The sequence below is a fragment of the Sceloporus occidentalis genome, unplaced genomic scaffold, assembly GCF_023333645.1.
Source record: "Sceloporus occidentalis isolate IW3139 unplaced genomic scaffold, rSceOcc1.0.p SCAF_14, whole genome shotgun sequence".
Classification (NCBI taxonomy): Eukaryota; Metazoa; Chordata; class Lepidosauria; order Squamata; family Phrynosomatidae; genus Sceloporus; species Sceloporus occidentalis.
The window spans coordinates 15,240,237-15,263,617 of NW_028316994.1; the positions used below are offsets into that span (position 1 = coordinate 15,240,237).

The 23,381-nt window shown below is 46.8% G+C and overlaps 2 protein-coding genes across 4 annotated transcripts; both read right to left on the minus strand.

Moving 5' to 3' along the window:
* Nucleotides 1-109: 109 nt before the first annotated feature.
* On the minus strand, nucleotides 110-4,411 carry LOC149304206 (homeobox and leucine zipper protein Homez-like). 3 transcript variants are annotated; one of them, XM_089481012.1, is made up of 3 exons: nucleotides 4,232-4,318; nucleotides 3,571-3,691; nucleotides 110-2,135 (listed from the first exon to the last, which is right to left on the minus strand). In XM_089481012.1, the coding sequence occupies exon 3, from the start codon at nucleotides 2,071-2,073 to the stop codon at nucleotides 550-552; it is 1,524 nt and encodes a 507-aa protein (XP_089337138.1). In that variant the 5' UTR covers nucleotides 2,074-2,135; nucleotides 3,571-3,691; nucleotides 4,232-4,318; the 3' UTR covers nucleotides 110-549. The 3 variants fall into 3 exon arrangements, with proteins under 3 accessions (XP_089337138.1, XP_089337139.1, XP_089337140.1); XM_089481013.1 differs by lacking the exon at nucleotides 3,571-3,691 and having other exon boundaries at nucleotides 4,306-4,411; XM_089481014.1 differs by lacking the exon at nucleotides 3,571-3,691 and having other exon boundaries at nucleotides 4,232-4,285.
* Nucleotides 4,412-11,194: 6,783 nt separating this feature from the next.
* On the minus strand, nucleotides 11,195-22,324 carry LOC149304207 (twisted gastrulation protein homolog 1-B-like). Its single transcript, XM_089480601.1, has 5 exons — nucleotides 22,243-22,324; nucleotides 20,003-20,146; nucleotides 17,158-17,257; nucleotides 16,437-16,652; nucleotides 11,195-13,210 (listed from the first exon to the last, which is right to left on the minus strand). Exons 2-5 carry the CDS (start codon nucleotides 20,114-20,116, stop codon nucleotides 12,990-12,992), a joined length of 651 nt encoding a protein of 216 aa, XP_089336727.1. The 5' UTR covers nucleotides 20,117-20,146; nucleotides 22,243-22,324; the 3' UTR covers nucleotides 11,195-12,989.
* Nucleotides 22,325-23,381: the final 1,057 nt, after the last annotated feature.

The window sequence follows — 23,381 nt, forward strand, 5'->3', positions numbered from 1 at the left end:
TGTCTAGAAAGACTTGAATCTGAGACTAGGCAATTATGGTAATTAGGGGAACTATCCAATTATAAATGAAAAGCAGGAGTACCAGCTTTAAAATTCAAGAACAGCAAAATTTGAATATTTAATAGGATTCTAGAAGTAGAAAGCAAATCTGGAATCTATCAGCACAATGAACAGGTATCAACTTGAAAGCTAAATAAAATAAAACCTTCCAGATCTAGCAGACTACCAAAGGGGTTCATGCTATAGTCTCTGGAATACGAAAGGATACTGAGAGCTCCATTTCCAGTATCTTTTAAACTCTATGACTGAAGACATAATCACTGAATAACAGGAACAGGACAACTCTCTTAACTTAAAATTTGAAACACAGGAAAAAGATAAGCACATTCTAGAACATGAAAGGTCCCCCAGTGTGGAGCAATGAGAATGGCAGGAGCCTAATGAAGTAGGGACCTCACTCTCAACTTCTTTTCATTTTTATTTATCTTCTTGATCCATCCCTGAGACCCATCCACAAACCCCAGAATCTCTAGTATCCACAGAAGAGCCCTAGGCAACCCAATCTTCATCGTCATCGTCATCATCATTGTTATCATCATCATCATCTTCTTCCTCCTCCTCTTCATAGTCTTCATAATTCTCTTTTATCATATGTGCTGCCACCTCATCATCTACTTCATCCTCATCCCCCAAGCATACTTCTACTTCACATGGTGCAGGTGAATGTGAACTGAACCACTTTAACACTTGATCAACATCCATACCTGACTCATGACAGAGTGCTGGTATATCATTCTCCTGAAGTTGTAGATGGGTTGCCCAATAGCGCTCCAGTGGACTTGTGTCTGGATGGTTGCTGTGAAGTGGATGAGGAGGCAGGGAGGAGACAGGCTGCGGACTCTGCCCTGCATTGTCCCGAAACCATTTCAGTTGACCATGTTTAAGGGCATAGCGAGTGTCTCCAAACCATTGGATAATCTCGGCCCGCGGTAGCCCAGTGATCTTCTCCAGATGGTGATAATCTTCTCTTCTGGCCCACTGGTGATGAAGGAAGAAAGACTTTAACACATCCAACTGTTCCTTTGTCTTTCGCCTAGGTTTGCGAAGAACGTCTGAGATGCAACCTGAAGAATGCTGCTGGTCACCCATAGTGTACTGATAGTTCTGAAGGTTGCATGACTCAATAACACTGGTTGTAGCTGTAGTTGTAGTTGACGATGGAGTAGCTTTGACAGAGGAACCAGCTGGAAGAACGACTGGGTGATGCCCACCATTTACTGTAGACACAACAGGCTCTGGTAGCTTTGTGGAGAGTGCAGGGAGTCCCCACGCTACTGTGTGAGCGTTCTCAATCTTATGACCCAGACTGGCAGGCGTAGTGAGTAGGTAAGCGCCAGATGGTGTCTCTTTGGTACTGTGGAGATGCACAGAGGTCCTTGAAGGTTCACAGTTCTCCTGAGCTTTGCTATGGTGGGACAAGGCATTTCCCTTCAGTTTCCAAATATCCTGAGTGATTCTCCCAAGGTCTTCTTTTCCTTGGGCTGTGCTGCAGTGATTTAAGGAATCTATAGAAGACGGCGGGTTCACTAGATATTTATTTGCGTAGGAATCTATAGACGACTGCTGGTTCTCTGGATATTTATTTGAGTAGTACACAGAGGCAGACAACGGTTGCTGGTACTCCTGGTTTTTACAAGATTGGTGCCAGCAGTCAACATCAGTCCCAGCAAGCAGGCAACTAAAATGAAGCTGATCCTGATGGTAGATGAGCCGTGCACGAGTCTCTTCAATCTCCTCAGCACTCCAGCTAATGCCACAGCGAAGGCGTTGTGCCATGAACCAGGCCTTGACTTTCTCCATGTGCAGGCCATGACGCAGGCAGAGCAAGGCCAGATCGGAAAGGCTGGGGTAGGGGAAGTAGCTGAAGGTTTGCAGCAGGTGCTGGTTGCCATCGAGATCGCTGGTTTGTGCTGCCTGAGTCCACACCAACTGGAGATCCTCAGATATGGGTGGCAAGCAGATCAAACCTGGAGGTGAGCCAAGACATCCCGAGGCATCCTTGTTGGGAGGCATGACTGCTGAGGTCTAGAAGAAATCTTCTATCTCTAGGGATCAGCGTCAGTCCCTTAAAACGGCTGGAAAAGAGAAATAAATACAGGCATAAAGGGGAAAAAGATATGAATTAAAGGAAGAACAAACAGGAAGAGCTACCAATGAGGGGAAAAAACAAGAGATTGTGGAGAGCAAGTGAATGTGTTGTTTGGTAGAAAACAGAAATACATAACCACATCTTTCTGGCTGATTTCTCACGGCAGTAGCAAATCTTTGTCTAAGCTATATCACTTTATAATGTATATATTTTTTAAATCCTGGACACAGAAAAAACAACCTACCACATCATGGAGCATTCTAGTCTACTTTTCTAGTTCCCTCTACACATAGATTTGGAAGGACATATGGAGAGCCACTATTGTGTGGTATTACTCAGACGCAAGTTCATATCTTCAGTGCCACACACTGTTTTACTACGGTGAACCAACACAGCACAGATTCTCCCTTCCAGAGAGTGTATTTATAAAGTCCCTTTTCACCTGGTTCAGATGTACCTATATCCCAGGCTCATAAAGTATAATTATCAGCCTATAGACCAAGCTGCATGCCTTCTCCACTCTGTTCATACTCTTAAGGTTTGGTGTTGATATCAGGATTTATTATAGCACATCGGAGCTTGGAGTATTGTTTGAAACCTGACTGTTAGACAAGAGATGAAGTCATAGCCTGGAAAATCTACCTTTTGGACAACAGTCCCTCAAATCCCTCACAAGGATACTGGGGACTCTGAGGCTGTAGTTCCAAATTGTAGTTGTTCCAAGCTCGATATGAAACCACACTCATATCTGGTCTGAGACTACTTTACATATTGAAAATCCTTTTACACCTTTACAGCTCACTTTCAACATTTTGTGTTTGTTTAGCTCCACAGTGTGTTCTAAAAAGATTTATTCAGTCTCTCAATCCAATTTTCATCTGTTATTGTCTTGAGTCCCTCACTACTGGGGTACTTCTTACTACACCTGTACTTTCTCACATCTGCTCAAGCCTTTGCGACTGAAAACCTTTCAGGATACTACACAGTACAGAAGACCCTCCACATTCGCTAGGGTTCGGGGCACAGGACCACCTCCCCATTAAAGTAGGAAAACTGCAAATTAAAAACTCACTATTTTTGTTAACCTGAGAGAACACCTCTCTGGAAACCTCCAGGTTCTCCAGTGCAACTCTGTGGTCAACATCCACCAGACACTGACCAAAGAATCACACTGGAGAACCTATAAATGTCTAGAGAAGTATTTTCTCTACAAATCTCCATCACAACTCTATGGTCAACTTCAGACAAAGTTGCGCTGGAGGACCTAGAAATGTCTAGAGAGATGGAGTGGTTTCCTGTGAAAGCTGACTCAAGGCATCCAATTTTCTCTGTCTTTTAAACTGGCATCCATTGCTTCATTATGGCTATATTCAGTTTAATTAATCCAATCCGCAAAAGTCAAAAGCCACAAATGGGCCAACCATATTTCGACGTCCAACCATCCGCACAGCCCCAGGAACTTCGAACTGGGCAGGAAATAAATCCAGACAAAATGTATTGCCGAGCTGCTGCACTAAGCAGCCAATTTCACTCCCAACAGTCCTGGAAAGAGATGGAAGTGAATTCAGTACAAGCAAATAAAGGAGCAATGAAGGCCAGTTTTAGAAAAAAGGCAGGGAAAATTAAGATGCCTCAAGTCAGCATTCCCAGGAAACCACTCCATCCCAGTTCCTCAAAAAAGCAAAACCAAATTTCCCAAGTTTGGGGGGGAAAGGGTACTGTGTATGCAGCCCCTCAGATTGAGGCTGTGTTCGCATTGTAGGAAATAATCTAGTTTGGCACTGTTTTCACTGCCATGGCTCTATACTGTGGAATTCTGGGAATGGTGGTTTGTTGTGGCACCAGGTGAAAGCGGTGCAAGCAGTGCCAAACCAGATTATTTCCTACAGTGCAACTACAACCTTAGTTTACCAGGATGTTATGAAAGCATGCATCCAGCAAAATGGGGCAGAGGATAGCAAATCCAACCTTCCCCTCCCCAAGGAAGGCCCTTCTCCAGAGCCTCCTAACCTTCCAGCCCCTTGTCCTAAGGTCTCCTCGGTCTCCCTTCCAACCCATCACCCTCCAGCCTGGGTACCACACCTTGCTAGCCCTCCAGGCCTCGCAGTTCCTCCTTGCCAAACCCGAATCCTCTCCCCTCTGCGTCCTGTACTCACTTTTCTCCCAGAAACTCCTCCCCACTTCAGGACTTTTCTTCCTTCTTTCTCTCCCCCTCTCTCTGCTCCCTGCGGTGCACGCTGGGAGAAGGCGGAGTTCCGTGGGCCTGGGAAGCTGTCCCTTTAAGAGGAGCCAGACCCTGGGTTGGTCCTCCGAAGTCTCCATCATCTTCAGCATCATCTCCTGTTTCCTCTTATCACCTGCTCCTTCAGAGCTGCTTCTCTCGTGCAAACTCTCGCCTGAATGCGAAACATCAGCTAAAGCTCAACGGAGGCGACTTGGATCCTGGGATCCAAAAAGAGCATCGCGTTTTGCCTTGCGAGACCTTGGGCGAGGCACACTCTCTCAGCTACAGACAATGGCAATGGCACACTCCCCTCTGAAGAAAGTCGCCAAGAAAACCTTATGATAAGGTACCCTTAAGGATGCCATAAGCTGAATCCTGGCTGGACCATGTAAACCCACTGGTGACCTTAGGCAAGTCACACTCTCTCAGCCTCAGAGGGTGGCCATGGCAAACCTTCTCTGAAGAAAGTTGACAAGAAAACCGTATGACTTTAGGGTTGCCATAAGTAAAAAAAATGACCTGGAGGCACACAACAACAACAACAACAACAATGGAACTTTAAAATGTTCATTTCCTGGAGTACCACACTCAGCTCGGCCATAGAAACCTACTGGGTGACCATGGGCAAGTAACACTCCCTCAGCCTCAGAGGATGGCCATGGCAAACCCCCTCTGAAGAAACTTGCCAAGAAAACCCCATGATGGCATTAGGGTTGTTGTAAGTTGGAAAGGACTGGAAGGCACACAACAACAAGAACAACAACAGCAGCCCACATGTCCCCACATGGCCAGAAAGAGGATGGCCCAGGCTGGCCTGCATGAATGGCCCTCCAAGGCCACTTGAACTGAGAAAAGACACAAATGGACAAAATGCAGGCCTGTGACTAACATCATCATATCCCCCCCCCTCTCCTGCGTGGTTTTTAACATCTTTGCCTGCTGAAGAACCCTGTGGAGCTTCAAAAGCTTGCAGAATGCATTTTGGCCCAATAAAGGTATTGCTGTCTTGTGGCTTTTAGATGTTACTGTACTTTGCTACCCGTCCAACATGGCTACCCCTGGATATGTTCCCTAAAAATACATATGTAGAGAGATCTTGTAGCACCTTTGAGACTCACTAAAGAAAGAAGTTGGCAGCATGAGCTTTTGTAGACTTCAGTCTACTTCCTCAGGTACATTTGGTGGAGTGAAGAAGAAACCTGCCAAGAAAACCTCATGATAGGTTTACCTTAGGGTCACCATAACTGGGAAACAATGTGAAGGTGCACAACAACAAGTTCACACATTTGTGCACACTTGCTCTTTCCACAACCCCCCCTCCAGTCTCAGCACCAACATAGATCCATGCATGTTTGGAGACCCACTGAAAATGATTTGTGTGAACAGTCTCACAGGATCAAGACAAAGTGAAGAGGCCACAGTGATCTGCATGTTTAATAAGTTTGGGTTCATTCAGAAATAACATGTGATGGCCTCCGAAATCACAGGCGTGTGGTAGCAGGTTGCGGTCATTTACTGATGAAGGAAAGATGTTTTGCACTCTAATCTGGTGCATGTTTGCTTAGACATTTTACCTTGCTAAATTCAGTAGGGTTTGCTCCCAATAGGTGAGCACAGGATAAGGATTGCAACTTTAGCATGCATTAGGCTCTTAATGTCCAGTTCCAAATGAAGACTGTTGAGTTCCTTCTGGCACAAAGCAAAAAGGTAGTGCTAGATTCTCATTGCCCCAAGCCTCAGCTCTTCAGACTCTGCCCCTAAACTTTTCCCTTTGACACCTCTTTTCCCAGGAGTTGAATTTTAAACCACTGTATAAGTTCCTGGGAGCAAGGAATTGTTGCTGCACTCCAAAGCACCATTCACATTAAGGATGGAAGAACTCTGCCCTTTCTGTCGCACCATTCAACCCATCTTCTGAACCAGGGATAGTCCTGTGGTAGGAGCAGATGTAACACCGTGCCCTTAACCCCGGCACTCCTTCCAACCAGCAGGAAAACACAAGGGATACTTAAGGTCTTGCAAAAGAGGAAGCTGAGGAGGAAATGAACTGTAGCTGGCTCTGTCCCACCAGCCCCAGAAGGCATCGACTGTGAGGGCTGCCCACCTTTTGGCTCTACCTTCCCATTCTTTTCCTCAGCCCTCCTCCTCTCTGTCCTGCTAGCCTTCCTCCACAAACTAGCCCCATGCTTCCAACTCACAGCTTCCCTCTTGTGAAGAGACAACAAGACAAGATAAAAGGAAAGTGGAAAGAGCATTCTTTTCTCTCCAGTGTTTCCTCTTCTTATTGCCTTTCCTATTGTCTCTCTTCCAGACAGGGCAGCTTTGGGAAGAGCCAGCAAAGTGCTCTTGTTTTAAACCGACTTCACCTTCTCTTCCCACTGCCATCCCTCTCTGAGGAGGACACGATGCACCAAGGAGGAGGGAAAGAAAAGCATGCTTTCATCACCAGCTCAAAAGGGAGGCAAAGCAACGGAAGGAGGGAGAGAGGCAGGGAAAATGAAAGAGTGGAGAGAAGAGAGGGAAGGCAAAGGAAGAAGGGAGAGGGGGAAGGAAAATGAAAGAGCGGAAGAGAGGGAAGGCAAAGGAAGATGGGAGAGGGGGAAGGAAAATGAAAGAGAGTGGAGAGAAGAGAGGGGGAGAAATGGGAGTGTGGAAGAGAAGAGAGCGAAAGAAAGAAGAAACAGGAGGAGGAAGGAAAACAGAGATGGAAGAAGAAAGGACGGTGTCAGTGAGGAAGGCAAAGGGGAACTCGGAAGAACAGAAGGAGACAATGAAAGGAGGAGGAGGAGGGCAAAGCCGAAGAGAAGAGGCAGACAAAAGGGGCTGGAAGGGAGGAAGGAAAGGAAGGAAGGAAGGAAGGAAGGAAGGGGGTGGAGAAGGATGGAAGGAAGGAGGCAATGGCTGAGGAGGAGGAGGAGGAGGAGGCAAGGCGTCTGGCCAAGGCCCCGGAGGGAGGCTGGCTGGGGAAGAGGAGGGCTGGCTCCTCTTTGCAGCCGAGGCTCCCGCCACTCACCGCCGCCTTGGGCTCCGTCGGGGCTGGCGAGGCTGCTGCTGCTGCTGCTGCTGCTGCTGCTGCTGCTTCTGCTGCAGGGACCGGGCTTTGCCAGTGGCTGCGAGAGGCGGGGCGGCTCCGGGGCTGGAGGCTCTTGCAACAAGGGCAGGGAGAAGGCAACCAGGCCACTCGATTCACTGGTCTTTGGGTTTCAGGCCAAGCAAAACAATGCAGCAAAAGATGCGTCCACAATGGAAAGATAACCCGGTTTGGCAGCGCTTTAATTTGTTGTCTGGCTCAAGGCTATGGAATTCTGGGAGTTGGAGTTTGTTGTGGGGCACACAACAAACTCCAACTCCCAGAATTCCATAGCCTTGAGCCAGAACAGACTTAAAAGCTACCAAACCGGGTTATCTCTCCAGTGTGGACGCAGCCAAAGAGGAGCTGGAGCTCCCCCGGTTCCCCCGTACCATGGACCCCGACCCTACCTAGAGATGGCTTGCAAGGAGGCCTCTCCCTCTCTCTGCACGCGCTCAGAGGCACGCTCTCCCCGGCTGCATTGTGGCTTCACTCGTTCTAGAACGCTTCGGGCGGAGGAGCTTTTGGCCTTTGGCTGCAAAGGGCCCTCCTGAAGTATCCAGGCGATGGATAGAGGCTGCATCTGCACTGCAGGAAGAATGAGGGTCGACACTGCTTTAACTGCCATGGCTCCCTTCTCTGGAATCCCTCTAGTGACTGTTGTGGCCCCAGAGCTCTCTGACAGAGAAGACTAAACATGTCACCAAATTATTGTCTTTTCCAATGAGTTCTTCCTTTTCAGGATGTGTCCAAAGTAGGGCAGCCTCAGTCTTGTCATCTTGGCTTCTAGGGTTATTTCTGGCTTGATCTGCTCCAGGACCCATTGGTTGGTCCTTTTGGCTGTCCATGGCATCCTCAGCACTCTTCTCCAGCATCACATTTCCAATGAGTGGATTTTCCTTCTTTCTTAACTGTCCAGCTTTCACATCCATCCATGGTAACAGGGAAAATGGTGGCTTGTGTGATTCTGACTTTTGTGCTGAGTTATATACCTTTGCATTTTAGGATCTTCTCTAGTTCTTTCATAGCCATTCTCTCCCCATTCTTAATCTTCTTCTGATTCCCTGGCTGCAGTCCCCATTCCGAACAATGTTGGATCCCAGATATGAAAAGTCTTTTACTGCTTCTCTTTCCTCACTGTCTAGTTTGAATGTAAGTTCTCTGTGGTCATTATTTGTGTGTTGTTTATGTTCAGCAATAGACCTGCCTTGGCACTTTCTTCCTTGATCTTCCTTAGTAGTTGTTCCAGGTCTTTGAGGTTCTCTGCTAGTATTATGGGGTCATCTGCGTATCTCAGATTGTTGATGTTCCTTCCCCCTATCTTCACTCCTCCTCCTTCCGTGTCCAAGCCTGCTTTCCTTACAATATCTTCTGCATATAAGTTAAACAAGTAGAATGATAAGATGCAGCCTTGTCTGACTCCTTTGCCATTGGGAACCATTCTGTTTCTCCTTCTTCTGTCCTGATAGTAATCCTGTCCTGAGTACAGATGTGTTGGCGCTCGTATGGCTTTAAGGGCACTCCATAGCCTTTCATGATCTATGCAGCCAAAGGCTTTGCTATAGTCTATAAAGCACACCCTGATTTTCTTTTGGAGCTCCTTGGTAAATCCAGTCCTACACTCATCTATTCTCTTCACCTACAGACTAGTTTCCTATGCCAAACTGGTCTTGCCACTTCTTTTCCGCACACAAAGCCTAGTTCCTAATGCCTTTGTTCACAAGCAACCATAGTTAAAAATGGCCTTGTAACTTCATTTTCATACAAAAAGGATTTTATATATGTATAGATTTATTACAATCAACTGATCAAACATACACAAAGCATTTTGAATATGAATGGACGTTCTCGCACACCAAGGGCATATATAGGTACGTCCCTGGCTTCCACTCCACCAAATGCATCTGAGGAAGTAGACTGAAGTCTATGAAAGCTCATGCTGCCAATGTCTTTCTTTCATTTAGTCTCAAAGGTGCTACAAGAGCTCTCTATATACTGATTCTACAGACTAACGTGGCTATATCTTTCAATCTGCCACTGTGGAAAGAATGCAGTTTTGACATCACTTTAAGTGCTGTAGCTCCGTCCTATGGAATCGTGGGACTTGTAGTCTCACAAGGTCTTTTGCCCTTGGCTACCAGAGTACAGGTGCCTCACAAAACTACAAATCCCAGGAGTCTGTAAAATGGAGTCCAGTTAAAGTGGTGTCAAACTGCATTATTTCTAGTCTAGATGAACTCCTAGTTTCCCCCGCATTGTCAAGCCACTTCCCCTTATCCATCTTTTCCAATGAGTCAGGCTGTCTCAGGTTCAAAACACACTGCAGAAATAATCCAGTTTGAGACCGCTTTAACTGCCCAGGAAATTCTGGGAAATGTAGCTTTGTGAGACATTTAGGTTTCTCTGTCAGAGAAACCTAAATGTCTCACAATAAACCACAATTCCCAGGGTTTTCTAGCACTGAGCCAAGGCAGTTAAAGTGGCCTAAAACTAGATTATTTCTGCAGTGTGTTTTGGACCTCAGATACCGCCAAAGTGTGACAGCTTCTGTTTAGTCATTTTGGCAACTGTGGGGAGTTCAGGCTTTATTTACACACAGCCATTTCTTTGTCTCTTTGTGGGCCCAGAGTACACCTTGAACTTTCCTCTTGTATGCTCCTTTGAGGGCATTTTTGTTAGTCTATCCAAAGGGTTCTGGGGGGCAAAAAATTAGTCCCCATCCCTGCTAATGTTGCCCATCCTGCCAAAAAGAATTTTGCAGTTAATAAAAATGCAAGAGTGATGATGCTCTAGGAAAGTGAAGAGTTGAAATTGAATTCTGGGATTTGTAGTTTCATGAACTATTGAGCCTTCTCTGTTGGAAATTTCTGGTGCCACAACAAACTACAAACCCTAGGATTCCATAGGATGGAGTCATGCCAGATAAAGCAGATGTCAAACTGCATTAATTCTGCAATGTGGCAGCAGAAATCCTTGCCACTTGTATACTTTCAGATGGATATGTAGTACTTCAAGAATGCTAATTTCCCCAATCCTTACCCTGGTATTGTGGACTTCAACTCCCAGAAGCTCCAGCCATTATGGCAAATGCCCCAGAAGTCCCAAACATCTGAAGAATCAAAGTTTCAGAACCCCTACTTTGCTACATGTTTTTATTTTTTACTGTGGTTTTAATGGTGTTGTAATTTTAACCTTGCTGTGATCCCGCTTCGATCCACTGGGAGAGGTGGGAAGATAGGAATAAAAATTATTATTATTATTATTATTATTATTACACAACAGTTGCATCTACACTGCAGAATTAATGCACTTTGATGCCGTTTTAACAGCCACGACTCAATGCTATGGAATTTTGGGATTTCCAGTTTTGTGCCATATTTAGCCTTCCCTTTCAGAGAACTCTGGTGCCATAACAAACTGCAAATCCCAGAATTCCACAGCGCTGAGTCATGGCAGTTAAAGCGGTGTCAAACTGCATTAATTCTGCAGCTGACATCAGTATAACCACGATTCAGATGGCATGAGATCACAAGAAAGTTTGGATGCCTTGAAAAGGCATGACTAGAAGTAATTTTACACGGTTCTTAGCGGTGATTTAAAATTTAGATGCAGAAATTAAATGGTGAATTGTAAACTTGCACCTTTAATGTCTGTCATTTCACTGTACGGTTTTGTACTCTGTTGTGTTTGCAATGGCCCATGGATAGAAACAATGAATTATCTTGGAATTTGGCAGCTGAGTGAGACAACATAAAGGCAAAAGTGTTTCTTTATTATGTTTAAAGTAGGAGTAAGGCAGTCTGACCTAGGTCTGTAGAAAGCAAAAGGCTTGGGGAGGTCAGAAAGGTCAGGACTGGGAAGAGATCTGAGGTGAGGAGCTTGCCTGGGGACCATAGTGAGAGATCTTTGCTAGGTACAGGATTCAAATCCTGCAGCAGCTAATGAAATGAACTCTCTTCGCTATGACACATCTATGGGGAGCAGTAGGGGATGAAAGGGGTCAGGAGAGCTTGCCTGTAAGACAGACCGGGACGGAGAATATAAACAGTCACAATATCCTAGAAAGTGGGAGGGGGGGGGGTTTAGAGCCCCAAACAGTCACCTTTTTGAACTACAGTGCCAAGTATCTCCTATGTAGGGGATTCTGGAACATAAAAGGTGGCTTTTCCATGCTCTTGGGAGTTGATAAGTCAACTGCATCGGGAACCTGAGAAAAACCCTGCTCCAAAACACACTGCAGAAATAATCCAGTTTGAGACCGCTTTAACTGCCCTGGCTCAGTGATGGGGAATCCTGGGTACTGTAGTTTGTTGTGGCCCCAGAGCTCTCTGACAGAGAAGGCTAAATGTCTCACAAAACTACAGCTTCCAGAATTTCCTAACATTGAGCCAGGGCAGTTAAAGTGGTCTCAAACTGGATTATTTCTGCAGTGAGTTTTGGACCCTTGTAGACAATAATGATGCCATAATACAAAAGGGTTCATGAATACCTGCACCTGCACTGCAGAAATAATGCTGTTTGACACCACTTTAATAGTCATGGCACAATGCTGTGGAATCCTGGGATTTATAGTTTGTTGTGGGATCAGGGCTCTCTGACAGAGAAAGCCAAATATCTCACAAAACTACAAATCCCATAGGATTCAGCCATGGGCAGTTAAAGTGGTATCATTCTTTTTGCAGGCAAATGCAGCCTAACCAACTTTCAAATCATGGATGGTTCTCTCATTAAGCAACATAAAAAGAGTTATTTCAAGTGGCAGATTCTGGACACTCCAAAAGGGCATCAAATCACTTTATCACTGCTGTGTATTTTTACTACCATAGATCAGGGAGAGGTGTTTGTAGGACTTCCAGCCTTATGTACCCTACCCTACCCAAATTTTGGCTGGCTTTGGGTAGTATGCCCTTTGACTTGGGTGCCTGGGCACCTAGTGGTTTTGATGTTAGTGAGGTTGCTCCATGTCTTAGGCTAAACTTTAAAGGTGCCATTGAGGTGGGGGGGGGGACTTGAAGCAGCACTTTGGGCATCTCCTTTAAAGTGAGGTTAAACTTACAGACAGCATGGTGTAGCAGTTTGAGCACTGGACTACAACTCTGAAGACTCGGGTTCAAATCCCAGCTCAGCCATGTAAACCCACTGGGTGGCCTTGGGCAAGTCACAGCCTCTGAGGATGGCAATGGCAAACCCTCTCTGGACAAATCTTGCCAAGAAAACCCCATGACAGGTTTGCCTCAGGGTTGCCATAAGTCGGAAACAACTTGAAGGCACACAACAATGACAAACCTGGAGTGGAAACACTGCTCCCTGACATGGATGCTACTAGCTGCCACTGTTTGGGTGAGTTTGGGGTGTGCCATTCCCTGCTTTGCCTCAGGCAGCAAAAATGGCTTTGACTGGCTTTGTTCACTGCATTATTCCTCTGAGATAAAAGGGTGATGGAAACAGGGAAGAAGGAAGGGAGGCTGAGGAAGGTTCAGGCAGAGGACAGCCAAGAAGGCTCTGCATGTGTGTATGTGTAAGGAAGCATAGAGATAAAAACTGTGTCAGTTACGGCAATTGGAGCAAATGGCTTCGGCCCCTCCATAGCCCTGGCAGTCAGGCCCTACACACTGGCAACAGGCGTTGTGGAACCAGCGATAACGCCAGGCTCCCACCGACTGGCAGGCTGTCCGGCATCGGCTCATGGACAGGCACTCATTGAAGAAAATGGACTGGCAAGGTGGTGCTGTGGCATTGAGGCTGTCAGACTCTGGAAGAACCAAACCTGCAAATGAGAAGGGGGAAAGTACATGGTTAGTGTGCCAAGCCCAGGTAATGAGCACAACCACCATCTTTCAAACACCCTTTCACAACTGAGCCAATTCTTTAACTTTACTCATGGCTCTCTCTAGCTTTCCTTTATCTTGTGTCCTCCATCATCTACAAAGAAAGTTATAAGAATGCAACACAAGCTGTGAAAAAATGATAAGGGTACTCATGATAGCCATGTTTAAATATTTGAAGGGGTGTCATAATGAGGATGGAGCAAGGTTGTTTCCTGCTGCTCCAGAGACTAGGATACGGAGGAATGGATGCAAGCTCCTGGAAGAGATTCTATCTAAAAATTAGGAAAGACTTCCTAACAGTAAGAGCTGTTCAACAGTGGAACATGCTGCCTTGGCAAGAGGTGGAGTCTCCTTTGGAGGCTTTGAAACAGAGGCTGGATGGGCATCTTTCGGGAATGCTTTGATTGAATTCCTGAATGGCAGGGGGTTAGATTGGATGGCCTTTGGGGTCTTTTCCTACTTTTTGTGACTCTAGACACACTGAAGCAAAGCACAAGAGAACAAATCAATGAGTGTCTCTGTTGCAGCACAAAAACAAGGGGTATATTCACAATGCATAGTTATAACATTTGAGTCCACTTTAACTCCTATGGCTCTCTAGCAGAGAATTATAACTACTGCCCCAAACTACAAATTCCCAAGATTTGAAAGACTGAAGGCTTCCCCAAGACAAAACCCATGGTAGTTAAAGTAGAATTACAGTGCTGTGCCTGTGTAGTATGGATACACCAACATGTAGAGAAAAACTAATTTGACATGTCTGTTATCTCAAATCATGGTAGTTCCATGTACCATGTGATTTCCTGGACCTGGGAACTAGTGTGATTTTCTAGATGGTGAGGTCTTTGGCACTGCTAGTTACTCCCCCCCCCCCGCAAAAAAATTGGCTGACCTCCCCATCCTTTAAGTCCCCTCAAAACACTCCCTTCTGCTCCGAAAGACATTCAATGTATTTTAAAGGTTGTCTCAGAGTATCCCTACCTCAAGCTGCCAGATTCTTGAAAAAGGCACCAGTGATGGTAGAGAGTGATGTCATTTTTGGTCACCCAAAAAGATGGGTGCCAGAACTCCAGAAAAAAAGCCAGTGTGGTGTAGTGGTTTGAATGTTGAACTATGACTTGGGAAACCAGGATTCGAATCCTTGTTTGGCCATGGAAACTCATTGGGTGACCTTAGGGCAAGTCACACCCTCTTAGCCTCTGAAGGAGGCATTGGCAAAAGCTCTTCTGAACAAATCTTGCTAAGAAAACTCTGTGATAGTCTTGCCTTAAGACCTCCCTAAGTTGGAAACAATTTGAAACAAAGCTACTATTGCTTGAAGGCATACAGCAGCAAGAACTCTAGAAATGGCACAAATAGGGTGATTAAGCTTTCTAGGTTCTGGAGCAGGGGTAGGCAACCTTTTTAGCCGGGGGCCGGGTTGCTGTCCCTCAGACAACTGGGGGGCCGAAGCCGGGGGGGGTGGAGTTTCCACCCTCCGGGGACAGAGCCGCATGCCGGGGGTGGAGCTTCCACCCTCCAGGGGCGGAGCCGCATGCAGGGGCGGAGCTTCCACCCTCCAGGGGCCAGGCCTCCTCCTCTTTGCCGGCCCCTGACGGGGCCCCAGGCCCTGTCAGAGGCTGAGAAAGAGCCGGCGGGGGCCGCCAACGCTGGAGGCCTCCCCCTCTTTGCTGACCCCTGACGGGGCCCCAGGCCCCATCAGAGGCCAGCAAAAGAGCCAGCGGGGGCCGCCAGTGCTGGAGGCCTCCTCCTGTTTGCCAGCCCTTTTGCCGTTGCTGGGGCCCTCCAAGAGGGCTCCAGCGGCGGCAACGGGCCTCTTGGAGGGCCCCAGCAACGGCATCGGGCCTCCCAGAGGCCCGCTGCCGACGTCGGAGCCCTCCTGGAGGGCCCCAGTGACGGCAACTGGCCTCCCAGAGGCCCACTGCCACCACCGGACCCTTCCTGCAGGGCCCCAGCGATGATCGCGCGAGACTTCGCTGCCATTTTGGGCAAAGAAATGGCGGCACCCAGAGTGACGAAAAGCCGCAATTGGCGGAGGTGGCGGTGGTGGCGGCAGCGGCGGCAGCAGCAGCCAGGGGCCAGACCAAAGGCCTCCGTGGGCCGCATCCGGCCCGCCGGCCGAAGGTTGCCGACCCCTGTTCTGGAGCATGACCAACCTTGCAATAAAAGTTCAACCACTAGTCTTGTCATCTTTTCAATAAAGAAGGGCATCATCATGTCCTTTGTCTCAGTTGCTAAAATGTTTTGGGTTGGCTCTACTTAATCCTTCTATAATCACTTGCTTCTACAGACTGGTGAAGAAAGATAGGGTCCATGGACAGTTTGATTTCCTTTTGCATCTCTACTTCCCCTGTTGAAAGTAAGTTAGGCCCAGTACAGACGGGATGTTTGCGGTGATATTAGGGCTCGATAAGGCGCAGCATCCATATGCGCCGAGTCCTAATATTGGCACCCTTACGTCACAAGGCTGTGGCCCCATCCACACGGGGTGCAGCCTTGTGACGTAAGGGTGCCTGAGAGTCCAAATGGCTCTAAGTGGAAGAATTGTCATAGGGCTGTGTTGTAGCACTTATGATGCCTCAAAAAAGGAGCCGCCTAGAGCAGCTCCTTTTTGAGGGTGTGTCTGTGCTGCAGCATGCGGATGCTGCAGCACAGATGCGGGGCTTACAGAGACGGCTTCTAGCCGCCCGTCTGTACTGCCCTAGTCTCAAAGGTGCTACAAGATCTCTCTACGTACTGATTCTACAGGCTAACACGGCTACATCTTTGAATACTTCTCCTGTTGTTGGTGTGTACCTTCAGGTCAGTTCCGACTGATGGTGACCCTAAGGCAAACCTATTTGTTCAGAGGGGGTTTGCCTTTGCCTTTCTGTCGGGAATGCTTTGATTGTGCATTCCTGCATGGCAGGGGGTTGGACTCGGTGGCCCTTGTGGTCTCTTCAACTCTATGATTCCTCTGAACTAGAGAGTATGACTTGCCTAAGGTCACCCAATGGGTTTCCATGACTGAGCAGGGATTCGAACCCTGGTCTCCAGAATCGCAGTCCAATGCTCTAACCACTACACCACACTGGCATGTTGATGCATATTCTTTCTCTACTTCTTAAATGTCCTGGAATCCCCTTCCAACACCAGGCCTTTCCACTCTTCACCGGGTGTACCTACCTGTGTGTGGACCCAGCAAGAGGTGGTCTGTCTCTGCATGGTTCTGCTTCATTTCCTCCTCCACTGGCAGGGTCAGGATGCTCCAGCCCATGGGAGAGTCATTGTCAGAGATGGCCGTGAGCGCCCGGAAGAGAGATGGCACTGGAGACATCAGATTGTGCATGGAGCTTCGCTGGGCAGGGCGAGGGGCTGTGAAGGGGCGCTCATCACACAGCCCTTGGAAGGAGAAAAGCCAAGTCAGAGTTCCTCCTTGGTATGGTTGCAAGGTCTCAGGGCTTACCCTGTCTTCTCTAGGGCAAAGTCTCAGGATGAGAGTACTACCTTAGAATTCCAAAATTAGACTTTGTGTTGTCTTTTTAAAATTTTTAAAGAGCTGTTTGACAGTGGAACACACTCCCTTGGAGTGTGGTGGAGTCTCCTTCTTTGGAGGTTTTTAAACAGAGGCTGGATGGCGACCTCTTAGTGGTGCTTTGATTGTGAGTTCCTGCATGGCAGGGGATTGGACTATATAGCCTTTGAGTTCTCTTCCAACTCTAGGATTCTATGATTCTATACCAACTGAAGGATTCTGGGAACAGTATTCCAACAATAACATGCCTATACCCCATTTCAACCTCTGTTTTGTCCCTTGTAGACTCTGTGTATACAACAATACCTTGTTGTATGCATTAATATATGCCAGTTAAGGACGAAGGCTCAGCCACCCCTGGATTTTGCTTACCTACACATTCGCAGCAGGATTCCCAGAGATTGCCCAGGCAAAAGGCACATTCTTGGCAGCATGAACAACCAGCACGGTTGGCTTCACACTGGCACACCTCCTGCAAAGAGATACCAGGTAAAGGTGTTATAATAATCTTTCCCTGTTTTCCTAAGGTAGTCACACAGAAATGCCAAAAAACCCATCTTTGGTTAGTCCTTGTATGAGAGACCACCAAGAATATCAGGTGGTTTAGGCTCTATTTAAGAGGAAGGAACCGGTGAAACCGCCTCTGAGGATTCCTTGCCTAAGAAAACCCTATGAAATTCATGGGGTTGCCATAAGTCAACAGATGACTTGAAAGCACACACACACAGACACCAAAGAAAATTGTTAATCACACAAACTCATGGTTACTCTTTCAAGCGAAGGAGACTTCCTGCTGGTTCTTTGCATGATGCTCTTCTCAATGAGCTATGGATGGATAATTCTGGCTGCATCCACACTGCAGAAATAATCCAGTTTGACACCACTTTAACTGCCATGGCTCAATGATATGGGATTCTGGACTGGAACATGTCTTTGGTGTGGCTTCTGGACTCTTAGGACGCATGCATCATTTAAACAGCCTATCTCCAAAGTGACCCGAAGCAGCTTTATTTTGGCCTATCTGTACGGGGCCTAAATGTCTCACAAAACTACAAATCCCATGATTATACAGCATTGAACGAAGGCAGTTAAAGTGGTGTCAAACTGGGTTATTTCTGCAGAGTGGATACAGCATGTCTGATCTCTGGATATGATTGGGTCATCAGTCTCACCCAGTGTGAAGATGCAAGGGTTAGCTGTCTCTTGAATCTCTCTGATCAGAAACTGGGTTTATCTGCTCCTAGAAAACCCAAAGCAGTGGCACATTCAGCCACAAATGTGTTCACTCCACTGATGGTAGGAGTTACATAGAAAGTTGCCTTATACTGAGTCAGAACCACTCATAGAATCATAGAGTTGGAAGAGACCACAAGGGCCATCCAGTCCAACCCCTGCCATGCAGGAAATCCCAATCAAAGCATCCCCGACAGATGGCCATCCAGCCTCTGCTTGAAGACCCCCAAGGAAGGAGACTCCACTACACTCCAAGGGAGTTTGTTCCACTGTCGAACAGCCCTTACTGTCAGGAAGTTCCTCCTAATGTTGAGGTGGAATCTCTTTTCCTGTAGCTTGCATCCATTGCTTTGGGTCCTAGTCTCTGGAGCAGCAGAAAACAAGCTTGCTCCCTTCAAATATTTAAACAGGGCTATCATATCACCTCTTAACCTTCTCTTCTCCAGGCTAAACATCCCCAGCTCCCTGAGTCATTCCTCATAAGGCAAGGTTTCCAGACCGTTCACCATTTTATTCGCCCTCCTCTGGACACGCTCCAGTTTCTCAATGTCCTTTTTGAATTGTGGTGCCCAGAACTGAACACAATATTCCAGGTGGGGCCTGACCAGAGCAGAATATAGTGGCACTATGACTTCCCTTGATCTAGACACTATACTTCTATTGATGCAGCCTAAAATTGCATTGGCCTTGTTAGCTGCCGCATCGCACTGTTGACTCATGTTCAACTTATGGTCTACTTGGACTCCTAGATCCCTTTCACATGTAGTTTCATTCAGCCAGGTGTCCCCCATCCTATATCTGTGCTTTTCGTTTTTCCGCCCTAAATGCAGTACCTTACATTTCTCCGTGTTGAATTTCATTTTGTTAGCTATGGCCCAGTTTTCTAGTCTGTTCAGGTCATTTTGAATCTTGATCCTGTCCTCTGGAGTATTAGCTACTCCCCCTAATTTGGTGTCATCTGCAAATTTGATAAGTATGCTCCCAATGTTGTCCTCCAAGTCATTGATAAAGATGTTGAATAGCACTGGGCCCAGGACAGAGCCCTGTGGGACCCCACTGGTCACTTCTCTCCAGGATGAAAAGGAGCCATTGTTGAGCACCCTTTGGCTTCGGTCAGTCAACCAATTACAAATCCATGTAACAGTTGCCTTGTCTAGCCCACATTTTACAAGCTTGTTAGCAAGAATATCATGGGGAACTTTGTCAAAGGCCTTACTGAAATCAAGATATACTATATCCACAGCATTCCCTTCATCTAACAAGTTGGTAATTTTTACTGGTCTCATTTAGCTCAGGACTGGCAGCACCTATCCAGGACCTTGCCTGCAGTGCTGAAATGAAGCAGTTTGTTTTACCTGGCATGGCTCAATGCTATGGAATTCTGGGATTTGTAGTTTTGTAAGATATTTAGCCTTCCCTCTGTCAGTGAGTTCTGGCATCCCACCAAACTACAAACCCCATAATTCCATAGCATTGAGCCATAGCAGTTAAAGTGGTGTCAAACTGCATTATTTCTGTAGTGCACATACAGCCCAAGTTTTCAGGCACAAACTTTCCCCCTAGCTTTCTTAGGCTGCATCCACACTGGAGAAATAACCTGGTTTGGCACCGCTTTAAGTGGCCTGGCTCAAGGCTATGGAATTCTGGGAGTTGGAGTTTGTTGTGGGGCCCAGAGCACGTGCCAAACCGGGTTACTTCTCCAGTGTGGATGCAGCCCCAGTGATCCTTGTTATCTTCTGTCTCCCATCTAAGTATTAATTAGATCTGACTTGGTTACCTTCCAAAAACATGAGATCAGGTTTGCCCGGAGTAATATGCTAAATATTCCATCATCTCAAGTAACTGTTTTTGGCTGCTAGCCACTGCATTGAACCACCTATTTTAACTTGGAGGAGTTAGAGGCATGCCTAGAAAAAACGCTTCAGTAGTCTGCAGGTCTCCAGACAAATTTGAGGTGTGGGCATTGCCCCTCCTGGCATCTCACCTGCAGCAGGCATTTACTGACGTCGCTGGCACAGAGGGCTTTATTGCAGCCGTGGGCAGGGGAGGCCATGGCCCATGTTGCTGCCACCAAAACCCAGATCACACTATGGGTCATCGCTAAAGTGTTTGGATGGGGCCAACGCACCTAGAAGGGAATCAGAGGTGAAAAGGAGAGCCAACTCTGATCATTTACAAATGCCCACCAAGAAGAAAAAACCCCAAAGAGTCTTATAGCATCTTTACAACACAAGTGGGAATCATGTGGCCCTCCAGATATAATTGTACTGTAGCTCCTAGCATTTTACACAGCTGGCTATGCAAACTAGGGGCTGCTGGGGGTGGTAGTCCAACAACAGCTGGAGAGCTGCATGATTCCCACTCCTTCTTTCCAGTATTGCAGGATTATTACTTCAGCCTAAACCCTTCCCCAATGTAGGGTTGAGCAACTTGTGATCCTCTAAATCAGTGGTCCCCAAACTGTGCCCTTTAAGAGAATTTTGGACTTCAGCTCCCAGAAATCTCAGCCATATTGACCTGAGATTCTGAGATTCTAGAAGCTGAAGTCCAAAATCCCTTAAAGAGCACAATTTGGGGACCACTGCTCTAAATGATGGCAGAGTACAATCACCATCATCCCCGGCTGCAGAGGACTGCAATCTGCCCAATTCAGGAGGGCCACAAGATTACTACAGGCTGAGTCTCCCTTATCCAGAATTCCGAAATCCAAAATATTTCAAACCCCAATTTTTATTCCCTATGGGGGGCTGAGATAGTGACACCTTTGCTTTCTTATGCTCCAGTGTACATAAGCTTTGTTTCATGCACAAAATTATTTAAACAGTTGTACAAAATTACCTTGAGGCGATGTGTAGAAAGTATATATGAAACAGAAATGAATTTTGTGTTTAGACTTAGGTCCCATCACAAAGATATCTCATTACAAATGTATTTGCAAGAGACCCAGCGTGGCTCAGTGATCTGAGTGTTGGACTATGGCTCTGGAGGCCAGGGTTTGATTCCCAGCTTGTCCATGAAACCCACTGGGTGACCTTGGGCAAGTCACACTTTCTCAGCCTCAGAAAGCAATGGCAAACCTCCTCTGAACAAATCTTGACAAGAAAACCTCATGATAGGCTCACCTTCAGGTTGCTATAAATTGGAAATGCCACAACAGCACAATGTCTATGCAAATTCAGGTATTCCAAAACTTTGGTCCCAAGCCTTTTGGATAAGGGAGAGTCAACCTGTACCATCCTTATTATATGACTCAGCAACCCGCCCATCTAGTGTGTATCCTCATGTATAAGTCTAGAAATTTAAGTCAAAACACTGACCCCAAAAACTCTGAGTCGACTTATCCAAGGGTCAAGGTAAGTACTGTAGCTTAACTCTTATTTAAAAGAAGGAGCCATCTCCAGGTGAAAAGCAAGAATATAATCTGAGAAGCATCAACCCCCTTGACACTCTCATCCATCCAGTCTAAGTGCAAAGAGTTATGTTTGCTGGGATTTTGTAAGTTCTTTGACGTTGTTTTGCTTTGCTTCATCCTATAACTCCTTTGCTATATGCCCCTAATTTTTACCCTCGACTTATTCACTGGTCATAGCAAAAATCCATAATTTTGGCCCCTAAATGTGGCCTTGACTTATACATGAGATCGAATTATATAGACGGGTATCTGTATGCAGAGGGGCTTTGTCGCACCATTGAGAGTAACTGAAAGAAGTCAATGGCCCCAGCTTTCTGAGGCTGGAGTCCCTTTTCTCAGATGCCTGGCCGAGATGCATCTGTGGAAGTGGGCTCAGGTCTACCAAAGCTCAGGCTACCAACTTCTTTCTTTCAGTTAGTCTCAAAGGATGCAATAAGAGCCGTTGGCATACTGATCGTCCAGGCTTTCTGCATCTTTGAGTTCTTCCATCATCTATCTGTCAGTCTGTCTTTCCCATCCTTTTCTCCTTTGAGTCTGTTTCATGTTTGCCATTAGCCAAGTGATCTGGCTCCATCCACACCGGAGAGATAACCCGGTTTGGCCCCGCTTTAACTGTTCTGGCTCAAGGCTATGGAATTCTGGGAGTTGGAGTTTGTTGTGGGCCCAGAGCGGAACCTTGAGCCAGAAAAAGAGTTAAAGCGGTGCCAAACCGGGGTATCTCTCAGGTGTGGATGCAGCCAGAGTTGGGAAAAGAACTGCCCTCCTCCCTCCCAATTCGAAAAAAAAGAAGTGAAATCTCTGGAAGCGATTACCTGGGGAGTTTAGGGAGAATGGGGGGCCTCTTCCAAGCCCAGGCACACTCCCCCACTTTCTTTTCTCCCTTTCTCTCCGACGGAGGGAAAAGAAGGAGGGATCTGAGCAGAGAGAGAGAGAGTGAGCGAAGAGGAGGAGGAGGGAAAGGAATTTGGATGGAGAGAGAGAGGGAAGGGGGATGGAGGAGGGGAGGAGGAGGAGAGCAAGAGAGGCAGAGAAGGGAGGAAGAAGGGGCAGCCTTTGCTCTGGGGTCCCCCACCCCTTGAGTTTCCAAATGCTCCTTTGGCTCCCCCGAAGGGACTTATTCTGAAAGTAAGAATTACTAGTTTGGAACATTGTTGGGAAAGCAGCATGGCAGAAGATGCTCTCTCTCCCCCCCCCTTCCTTCCCTCTTTCCTTGACTGCCTGCATGCCAGCCTCCCTTTTTACAGCCTCTTTTGCTTTATGCCTGCCTGCCTGCCTCCCTTTTCTTGCATGCCTACCATCCTGCCATCCTTCCCTTTTTACTGCCTCTTCTGCCTTTAAGCTTCCCTCCCTGCCTGCCTGCCATCCTTGCGTTTTTACAGCCTTTTTTCACTTTATGCTTCCCTTCCTTCCTTCTTTCCTCCCTCCTTCCATTCTTCTGCCCTTGCCTTTTCCCATTTTGCTTTCTGCAACTCCTTTCTCCCATACCCATCTCTTTTGTCTCTTGTTGTCAGGCTCACATGCCCACTGTATTGCCTCTTTCTCATCTTTCTTATCTCTTCTTTCCAGTTCGCTCACTCCATATTGATGCTGTTCAGTTTCCTGCAACTGTCTATCCTATCTTTAACACAAGTAACTTTTGCTAGACCCACATTCCCTCTCAAGTAAGGCTGCATCTACACTGGAGAAATAACCCGGTTTGGCACCACTTTAATTTGTCTGGCTCAAGGCTATGGAATTCTGGGAGTTGCTAAAATTGTGGGCCAGAAGATGCCCTTTTTTTGGTCTCTTTCTCCTTCCTTACTGTACTATAAACTGACTAGTCTTTTAAGTCTGTCGCTTAGAAAATTGCTCCAAAGCAAAGATATTGGAAACCTTGCTATTCCACCATGCAAAATGTCTTGTTGTGTCAGCAGTCCTGTTGAAAAATGACAACTCTTTGGGCATCTCAGCC